The sequence below is a fragment of the Protomyctophum bolini genome (assembly GCF_963924005.1).
Source record: "Protomyctophum bolini genome assembly, chromosome: 8".
Lineage (NCBI taxonomy): Eukaryota > Metazoa > Chordata > Actinopteri > Myctophiformes > Myctophidae > Protomyctophum > Protomyctophum bolini.
Window position 1 is genome coordinate 34,304,753 of NC_137869.1, and position 10,477 is coordinate 34,315,229.

The following is a 10,477-nucleotide window of genomic DNA, read 5'->3' on the forward strand; positions in this document are numbered from 1 at the left end:
GTGAACATATAAATATAAGAAGGGTAAAGTGCTAGGCTGAGGCAAAAAGCCCAGTGGGCTTATACGAGGTATGTCAAACACAATGAAACATTGTACAAGAAATATAGTGTATCCAGAATACATGATTGCAGTATATAAAACAAGAACAACAAAACAAAAAACAACAACAACATGATTAGAATACTTGGTTATCTACAGAACATGATTAGAGAAAAGAAGAGATGATACAAAGAAATACAATTAAGTGATCTGGTCAATTAAGAGGGTCCTCTACAAAGTATTAAAGTATTAAAGACACTTGACATGAAGGGCTTGAATAATTCTGACACTGCCATAGTCATTTAAAAGTGTCTTTTGTGTTCAATTTGCAGAAAACCACTCATAATATTAGTTGTGTTGAACTATTTACATCTTGCATGATTTGTTTATTTCATGTAGTTTACAGTTTGTGTTCGCATGTAAACCTTTGAACTGTGCAAGTAAAGGTACAAAAATGGTCAGAGGGCATTATGGTATTACACTAACTAAATAGATGCAATTAATAGAGAGAGATTGTGTGTGTGTGTGTGTGTGTGTGTGTGTGTGTGTGTGCGCGTGTGTGGGTAAAATGATACAGTGACATGTGTTGGTGTTGGCAGAGGGTGATGAGCGATGAGTGATGCAACACTCACTGGTCCAGCGAGTTATAATCACTTTACCACACAGGGATAAACCTCACGCACACTGTCACCATGCTGAGAGTCACTCAGTGCCCTCGCTCTGTGCAGTGTGGGATCGCTCTGTGCAGTGTGGGATCGCTCTGTGCAGTGTGGGATCTCTCTGTGCAGTGTGGGATCGTTCTGTGCAGTGTGGGATCTCTCTGTGCAGTGTGGGATCGCTCTGTGCAGTGTGGGATCGCTCTGTGCAGTGTGGGATCTCTCTGTGCAGTGTGGGATCGCTCTGTGCAGTGTGGGATCTCTCTGTGCAGTGTGGGATCGCTCTGTGCAGTGTGGGATCGCTCTGTGCAGTGTGGGATCGCTCTGTGCAGTGTGGGATCGCTCTGTGCAGTGTGGGATCGTTCTGTGCAGTGTGGGATCGTTCTGTGCAGTGTGGGATCGTTCTGTGCAGTGTGGGATCGTTCTGTGCAGTGTGGGATCGTTCTGTGCAGTGTGGGATCGTTCTGTGCAGTATGGGATCGCTCTGTCATTCTGCATGTCTTCTGCGCTACATTCTGATGCTCCATCTGGTCACAATGTTCAGGAACACTCCTGGGACACGCATGCAGGTGGACACATGGTGGCAAAACAGAAATCCAGATCTCTCTTTGTGTGTGTGTGTGTGTGTGTGTGTGTACTCTGGCTGAGCAATGCTCATGAAATCTGAATGTAGGAAAGCTCCAGCCTCCAACGATTCCACTACTGTTACCTAAACTGTATCCAGATGTGCACATATAGTTTCAAACATGTGGTCTCACACACATTTTGAGCGTGTGTGTGTGTGTGTGCGTGCTGTATAGTGTCTAGGTAGTGCGGGTCATGGGCAGGTTAGCTGTGCTTGGCACGAGGCAGTGCAGCAAACACAAGGGCTACTGTCTGTCAGCTATTTAGTGCTTCACCAGTTCTGCATTTATTTTACACTGGGATGGGGGGGGGGATCATTTCACTTGTGAATCTATTATGACCTGATTTAAAAGTAAGAGCCAGTGACTTTAATTTAGTGTACAGTTTTGTTGAATAACAACGCTCATATTTTCTGTGCCATAATTATATTTTTCACAGATATTAAAGTAACTGTGGGTAGAGGAGTTTTTTAATTCCGTAGTGAATTTAACGCACAAAGCTAATCATTTTCTGACTGGTTAATATTAGTATTAAAGACATTGAAAGCCACTATATTCTTCTGATTCAACGTGCAATCCATTGGCTGAATAATATGACCTGCAATGCAAATATGTTTGCTTAATCATTGGGGAGCATACAGTAACACATAAATGCATTAAAAACAGATGTGTTGGCAGTTATGGCACCAACACCGGATCCTAGCCCCACAAGCCTGGCAGACAGGAGCAGTAGCCAATGACTTAAGGGTGTGTGTGTGTGTGTGTGTGTGTGAGATAGATTTTTATTTGCACGCACAAGTAATTAATCCAGTGATGTATGGTGTGTGTTTGCTATGCCTCTGCTTCCATGTGTGATTAATGGCAACATCCCCAACTGCATTATCGTTACATAGTGGCTTTGTTGAGCCAAGAATACAGTTCATACAGTATGTTCTTCTGTGCTGTGCTGTGCTGTGTGTGTGTGTGTGTGTGTGTGTGTGTGTGTGTGTGTGTGTGTGTGTGTGTGTGTGTGTGTGTGTGTGTGTGTGTGTGTGTGTGTGTGTGTGTGTGTGTGTGTGTGTGTGTGTGTGTGTCAGGGGCATGACATTTAGGCTTCCCTTTCCGCAAGCTAAAGATGTTGTCATGATGGATGGATATTAAGAGCATCTGCTAATTCAATTCAATTCAATTCAATTTTATTATAGTGTCAAATCACAACAAGTTGTCTCAAGACACTTTACAACCAACAAAGATCCACCCAGAGTAAGCAATATTGCGACAATGGTAACGAAAAACTCCCCTTTAGGAAGGAACGTCAGGCAGAACCCGACTCTAGGGTGGGCGGCCATCTGCCTCGACCGTGTCGGGGGGGGGGGGGGGGGTGGAAGAGGGAGAGAGAGAGAGATAGACAGAGAGAGAAAAAGACAGAAGACAGCTAAATGCCTAAATTGTATGTATGTTTTGTTGCTCCATCGTATCAACTACTAACGTACCGATCTCTCTCTTCTCTCTCTCTCTTCTCTCTCTCTCTCTCTCTCTCTCTCTCTCTCTCCCCCTACTTTCTGACTCCAGCTCTTCCTCCTAAGCCAGCCAAGCCCCAGCAGTCCTCTTCGGTTGTGATGGTAGGGGGCAACACCAACGGTACCAAGGAAGGAGGGGCTGGTGGCTCTCTGCAAGAGGCAGAGTGGTACTGGGGCGACATATCCAGGTAAACACACACACACACACACACACACACACACACACACACACACACACACAGCTTTATTGGAGTCCCTCTTAGCGTGTCATTATCATAATAGGCTGACATTCTGTGAAAATATGTCAACATTTGCTAAAAGTGGCGTTTCTACGAGCTCACAATGCATTGCAACACCACGCTTTGTGAACTTGGCTAAGAGATTTGGTGTACTGTAGAGGGTGAAAAGGAGAATCCTGGGAGACCCTGCAACGAAGTTTGCAGGGTTTAAGTGGTTAAACTACAACTTAGAACAGCATCCATGCACAGGATCGCCGGTGGCTAAGCTATGTCTCTTCCTCTCTTTTCCCCCACCTCTGTCTCACTCTTTCTCTCCCTCTGTCCATGCATCCATCTTTCTCTCCTTTAGGGAAGAGGTTAATGATAAACTCAGAGACATGCCTGATGGAACCTTCCTGGTTCGCGACGCCTCCACCAAGATGCAGGGCGACTACACACTCACACTGAGGTATAACACACTGACACATGTTTTATTTATTTTAATTATCTTTCTTTTTATCACAACCTATTTAAGTGTTATGAGTTGAGTTGTAAATCTAGCGTGTTAAAACCAGCTGGCCCTCCCTGTTAAATATAGGTGTTGGGAAACAATGTGTAGAAGGAAAACAAAGACACAATTTGCCAGCTGCTTTGTATTAAAAACCGCTTTTGGGAAACACCATACTGGATTCCATTCAGTTGTGATGTTGATCATTAGCACACACAATAAAATCCTTAGTTGTAATTTAGCCATTTGAACTGTAAATGGAATGACAGCGACTTTTAAGGGTCCATTTGTACAGTCTAGGTTAAATGATCACTGAGGATTTTACTCTGTCCTACTGCCTAGTTCATAATGACGCAACAAGAGAGTTTTGCTATATTTTCATATATTTTCCTTGTTTCTCCAGGAAAGGGGGGAACAACAAGTTGATAAAGATCTACCACCGGGACGGGAAGTACGGCTTCTCGGAACCCCTGACGTTTAGCTCCGTGGTGGACCTCATCAGCCATTACAGGCACGAGTCCCTGGCACAGTACAACACCAAGCTGGATGTAAAGCTCATGTACCCAATCTCCCGCTACCAGCAGGTAGAATAAATACACATATATTACAGTATATCCATACACTCTGCTCTTCCCCATCATATTCCTACATGCTTTGCTTTCTTGTCTCAGGAGGTACTTTTCTTTGTTCAAAGAAATTTTAGGTTCTTAATTTGTTTACGTACATTATTCTGTTGTTTTCTGCCCACCTTTCCTCCTGTTTTCATTGACCTGTCCCCCAACCCCTTCCTGTACCTGCTGCTTGGCGCTGGGTGTTTTCCACCCCCAAAGTGCAGAGGCAGCAGGATCGGCGCTTGCTCGCCGCCCTGCCTAAATGATTGCATGTGTCCCAGCGTGTCAAAAGGCCATCCCTGCATTTATTCCTTATTTTTCCCCACCTATCACGCGTTCCTTTTCCAGGCGAGTCATTACTCACGAGTGTTACTCCCCATCTCTCGCACCTCGTCGTTCACCCGGAGCATTGTGGGTGGTTTATTAACGAGCCTGTTAAGCAGTAAGCAGAATCGGGGGTAGAGAGGGCAAGCAGGCACATGCATGATGTCCATACACTCAAACTCTCGCCCACATGGACTCACACACACTTTTGTTATTGCTTAATTGCAATTAGTTCCTTATCCCCCTCACGTCTGTTTCCTGTCTTTAGTTGACCCCATTGCATGAAGCCTGTATGCTCTCTCTCTCTCTCTCTCTCTCTCTCTCTCTCTCTCTCTCTCTCTCTCTCTGCACAGCCATCTAATGTCTACTCCCATCTCTTTCTCTCTCCATCAGGACCAGTTGGTAAAAGAAGATAATATTGATGCTGTGGGGAAGAAGCTCCAAGAATACCACAGTCAGTATCAGGAGAAGAGCAAAGAGTATGACAGACTGTACGAAGAATACACCAAGACCTCACAGGTATACATAAACACATGTACAATTTATACTGTAGATGTCCCAAGACCTGTGCTTCTTCTGCCAGGCACTGCTTTGGGATCCTGTGAGACTTTCAGCAGGAAAAGAACAGGGCAACTGCCAACCTTCACTGAAACCTGTTGCCTCACTTTCTCACCCGGTCCTCTCCTCACTGTCCCCCTCCTGCCCCTTCAATCTCAGGAGATCCAGATGAAGCGGACGGCCATCGAGGCCTTCAACGAGACCATCAAGATCTTCGAGGAGCAGTGCCACACGCAGGAGCGCTACAGCAAAGAGTACATCGAGCGCTTCCGCCGCGAGGGCAACGACAAGGAGATCGAACGGATCATGATGAACTACGAGAAGCTCAAGTCTCGGCTGGGGGAGATCCACGACAGCAAGGTGCGCCTGGAGCAAGACCTGAAGACGCAGGCCATGGACAACCGCGAGACGGACAAGAAGATGAACAGCTTGAAGCCTGACCTCATTCAGCTCCGCAAGATCAGGGACCAGTATCTAGTGTGAGTATTCAGGGACTGGTATTTACTCTCAGTAAAGTCGAAAACTGGTATCTACAGTAGTGTGCATTTAGCAGATCAGGGAGGGAGCGTTATCTCTGCCTGTTGAATTGACATCGTTGAGAACTCCTGGCCTTACATACAAGAACGTAACATATGATATTACCTGAAAAGGCTTTAATACACATACCTGGTTTCTCTCCTGTCGATACCAGAAAACTAGATATGTTCTGAAATGCTTGTCTGACCCAACTTCCATGTAGCTGACAGTTTAGCTCAGATGGACATAAACGGCTATTTGACGGGGATACATTCAGTGGAACTGGAGCCCCAAGCTGTGAAGTTAGGAGGAGGGGTAATCTGGTGCTTTGCCATATTGGAAACTTGTGTTTCCTCTTAGCCAGGGCCCTCCCTTGGGGGAATCTCCTGAGTTAGAGGCCCTGGCTTCTAGGAATGTGTCTAATAGCATTAGCAGAGTTGGCACTGTCCCAACATTAACTCTACAAAAAAATCTAATTAGTATGACCTCACGTAACAGTTTACATAGAGTCGTAAGCTTATTCAGAGTGCCATTCAGAATGATGTTTTAAATGAAAAGAGACCTTTACAGTGATTCCTAGTTGTACTAATTCCCCAAACAACGCTCTCTCCCATGCACCCCCCCCCCCCTCTGTCACTGTTTCTTTCTCTACCCTCTATTTTTCCTTTCTTGTCGTCTGCAGCTGGCTCAATCACAAAGGAGTACGTCAGAAACGAATTAACGACTGGCTGGGGATCAAGAATGAAAACACTGATGAGTAAGTCTGAACTTCATTGGGTCCTTGAGTCTTCCTGTACTGTCATCAGTCCAAACTTAAGATCTTCAGGTCCGTGCCACCGCTAGGCATACACACGGCCATGAATGTTACCTTCTGACCTATAGCTGACGCACTCCCTACATGGAAATAAAAATTGCATAAGCTATATATTTCCTATATATGGATTATATGCACATATATGAACCTGAATATGGCATATATATGCAGCATAGGCTATATTCTGCATATACTTGGCATAATATATTGGCATAATACAGTATGTTAATATATTTACTGTATAATACATTCATAGCACCACCATTAATTAGCCTTTTCATGTCGCTCACCCCCTAGAAGGCGCTCACGCACCACAAGGGGTGCACGCACCACAGTTTGGGAACCACTGGGCCTTAATAATGAGCGCCCGTACATTAGGGCTGCCGTAATTGTCCAAAAATTGGATTCGGATATTCGTTTTAAAAACCCACGTGGATTCGAGCAATTCGAGCCATTCGGATTTCGGATTTCAATTTGAGCCAATCGGATTTTTTTATAATTATATTTACACCAATACAACCTGAGACATAACATTTAAGATCGCATTGCTGGCGCAACTCTCTCTCCGCGCATTGTTGTTGCTGAAAACTGAGATGGAACGGAACGCATACATTCTCCCTTCTCCAGTAAAACATTTTTCTTAAATGAGCAATCCTACCAATAATAATTACCAGCAGCCAGCTGCATTATTATTATCTGTGGACTGTGGGTCTGCTGCCGACGTTATTAAACTTTTTAGCTGGCTAGCGCCTGCGCTCCGCTGTTATGCTCAAATTAGTGACCCTAAAGAATTCTGAGGCAACATGGCTGGAGACGAGGCAGCCAATCAGAACTGCGCTGCGCTGCGCTGCGCTGTATAGTCTGTGTTTAGGAAATGTGCGAGGCAGCTGATTTATTCTTCAATGTATGCCGTTGTCGGCGTGTCGCGTGGCAAATATAACTAATCTACAAGCTCACAAGTCACAACGCTTACCCATGGCACCGAAAACTAATAATAATAATAAATAAATAAATATTTTTTATTATTATTTTTAATTCGAACCTTAATTTTATATATTCGGTTATTAATTATTATTTTTGATTCGAAACTATATTCGGATATAGAATATTCGTTGGCAGCACTACCGTACATACTTCCTCGAGTTGCATGCGTGCCCATGTGGATCTGCTCAGATCTTCCTCCTCCCTGCCTGGACTGGCAGTGAGTTTAAGTGTTATTTAGCACCAACATTAGGACAAATCAAACTGCGAAAGTAGCCGATCTGCATGCGGAAACGTGGCACTCTTGTCGGACAAACATATCATGCAACCAAATTGTGTGTTCAGAGGGTACTTTGTGACAGAGGAGGATGAGAACCTGCCCCACTATGATGAGAAGAGTTGGTTCGTCGGGGACCTAAACAGGACACAGTCCGAGGACCTGCTCATTGGGAAGCCGGACGGCGCTTTCCTCATTCGAGAGAGCAGCAAAAAAGGCTGCTATGCCTGCTCTGTTGTGTAAGTACTGTACACCGGGAAATTCTTTCCTTGGCAACTAATTAATATCGAACTACCTAGTCAAACATAACCTAACATCGAGGACTCTCTCTCTCTCTCTTGTTCATTGTTCATCTCCAGCGTGGAAAGTGAGGTGAAGCACTGCGTCATCTACAGCACGCCACGAGGCTACGGCTTCGCAGAGCCCTACAATCTGTACAGCAGTCTGAAGGACCTGGTGCTCCACTACCACCAGACCTCCTTGGTGCAGCACAATGACTCGCTCAACGTGCGCCTGGCCTACCCCGTATACGCACAGATGCCCTCCGGACGCAGATGAGCCCTGCCAACACCCTGCCTGGACGCAGACAGACAGAGAAAAAAGACTTGGACAAATTAAACAAACCCCTCAAACCCCCTTTAGTGGTGAGAAAGGGAGACAGGGCGGGGAGGGGAGGGGGAAGGCGAGGAAGGCACTCAAAACCTACAAACCCCAACACCAGACAAAAGGTTAAAAACAAAAAGAGATACAAAATAAATGACTTAAAACACTTGCTGCAACACACACGTCAGCCACCTTGGAGTTATACATATATATTTTTACTAGAACATTTTTCGGAGGGCATTCTTTCTAAGACTGCTTGATTTGCACAAGGAAGTTTTAAATGTTTGTGAATGTGAAAAAAGCAACGGAAGGAAGGAAAGAAAATGGAGTAGGAGTGCTTCAGAGTTTCAGGTTGACCCCGCTGCTACCTAAACTCCGGCTTAACAGAAACTAAAAAAAGACAAAATCAAACGATGACAAAACGACGACAAACACAGTTCATTTCCAGTCTTGCTTTATTCTTTATTTTCTTTATCATCATCACGCTTTTGTTATCACAATCCTTTTATTCGTTTGGAGTAGATTTTCTTTCTTTCTTTCTTTCTTTCCTTCCTTCTTTCTTTCTTTCTACCTATGAAACGTTTCCTTTTGTTTACTCCTAGCTTGTTTGCTAATCGCAAGAGGATATAATATTGATGATGATGATGATGTCAAGTGTCTGTTCCCTGTCCCTCTACGATAAAAAGCAAAATAATGTAGCATAACGAGACGCTCCTCCCTCTAGATTGCTGCTGAGGGGTTTTGGGGTGGGGTGGGGGGGATCAGTCAAGTGCACGAACGATACAGAAAAGGTTTTGTAGTCTTAAAAGAAGGCTTGCTTTTTATACTAATTGTAGAGTTGTTTCGTCCTTGCTTTGCTGGAACATAGTTTTTCCTTTGCCATATGTTAAATGGTAATGTTACAGATCCAGAAGAACCATAGACCAAAGTTGGTGTTGAGTGGAGGGGACGTGTAGAAGTGCACCGCTGTGTGTTTACTAGTGTTTTTGAATGGCGATGAGGAGAGGAAAAAGCAACCGAGTGCTTCATTTGATACCACACATGAAAGCATTTGTGAATTGGACCACCAACTGGTACACGCAGAGACTCTCACCACCATGGCCCACTTTCCAGGCGGTCAAAATAAGAAGCACTTATGCCAGAGCAAACTGCGTTCAAGGTTGTGAGTTGCGAGTGGTCCCCTTTGCCGAAATCATCCTTCTCTGAGCAAAGAGTGTGAAAGGAAAAAAATCCAGACCATAGAGCCTTTTATGTGTGGTTTCAAAGAAAGAGAGATAGAGAAATATTTGTATGCTAATGTCTGTGGTTGATAAACTGGGACTGTTTGTGTATCTGTTACAAAAACCTTCAGAGATAAGCTTTGACTAAAAAACAAATGTTTATGTGTAACACAGAAGAGCAGGTAGAGAGAGGCGATGTGCTGACCAGAAGACACACATGCTTTAGAGATGATGAAAAAACAAACGAAAAAAGAAAAAAAAACTTGAACGTGCAATCCAGCGTTTTATGATTATGTAGGCTAGCAGTCAAGCAGCGAGAGAGCAAGAGATGCACTAAGGTTCCCCGCTGGGGTTCAGAGAGATAATCACAGTGCACAGTGAAGGTTCCCCGCTGGGGTTCAGAGAGATAATCACAGTGCACAGTGAAGCTTTTGAAGTGAGATTCTTTTCTCCTTTTTTTTACCTTTTTTCTTATTTTTACCTTTTTTTTTGTCTGTTTTCTTATTTTATTTTTTATGACTCAAAGACTTCTCATCTGGTGCTTGACTTTATAACCAGTGAAAACATTTCATGTCAAAGAAAAGAACAAGTCTATCTAACATCATCGCACAATAAAAAATGTTTTCAAAAACTGAAGAAAAACCACAACCAAGTTTCTCTTTCTCATTCTCTCTTTCCTGGAAATGAGAATTCTCTATTCTGATTGGCTGTTGTCATCACGCCCGCACTGAGACATTGGCTGTAATTGGGCAGTTGCTATGGGAGATGTGTGTGAGACAATGGGGTCAGTGTTGTTTCCCAGACGTCTGTCCCCTCCCTGTCCGTCTCTGCTAATCTAGAGCCCTATTTTAAGGCCTCAATGACAAGGGGAGGTTAGCAGAGCTCAATGGGGCTGATTTAGTGACCCTGGCTGGTGGCAAACAAAGACAGCTGCTTAGCCACACTCGGGCCCACTCCATCCCCTTCTCCAAATCCACACAGCACGTGTGGTTTGGCTCTGTTTGGACATACAGCTCCAGTACCAGTCAAA

General features: G+C 44.3%; 1 protein-coding gene and 1 long non-coding RNA gene across 8 annotated transcripts in view; both read left to right on the plus strand.

The window, feature by feature from the left end:
• The window catches only part of pik3r3b (phosphoinositide-3-kinase, regulatory subunit 3b (gamma)), a 209,395-nt gene extending 200,436 nt beyond the window's left edge, over window positions 1-8,959 (plus strand). For all 7 annotated transcript variants that reach the window (XM_080771005.1, XM_080771003.1, XM_080771002.1 and 4 more), the window contains 8 exons: window positions 2,870-3,005; window positions 3,406-3,504; window positions 3,947-4,127; window positions 4,872-4,997; window positions 5,196-5,515; window positions 6,235-6,309; window positions 7,693-7,863; window positions 7,984-8,959. In XM_080771005.1, the coding sequence (XP_080627131.1) occupies window positions 2,870-3,005; window positions 3,406-3,504; window positions 3,947-4,127; window positions 4,872-4,997; window positions 5,196-5,515; window positions 6,235-6,309; window positions 7,693-7,863; window positions 7,984-8,182 (1,307 nt within the window). In that variant the 3' untranslated portion in view covers window positions 8,183-8,959. The remainder of the gene's footprint in view (window positions 1-2,869; window positions 3,006-3,405; window positions 3,505-3,946; window positions 4,128-4,871; window positions 4,998-5,195; window positions 5,516-6,234; window positions 6,310-7,692; window positions 7,864-7,983) is intronic.
• Window positions 8,960-8,991: 32 nt separating this feature from the next.
• On the plus strand, window positions 8,992-10,095 carry LOC308320523. Its single transcript, XR_013964540.1, has 2 exons — window positions 8,992-9,785; window positions 9,831-10,095. It is a non-coding gene; the product is annotated as an uncharacterized lncRNA (long non-coding RNA).
• Window positions 10,096-10,477: the final 382 nt, after the last annotated feature.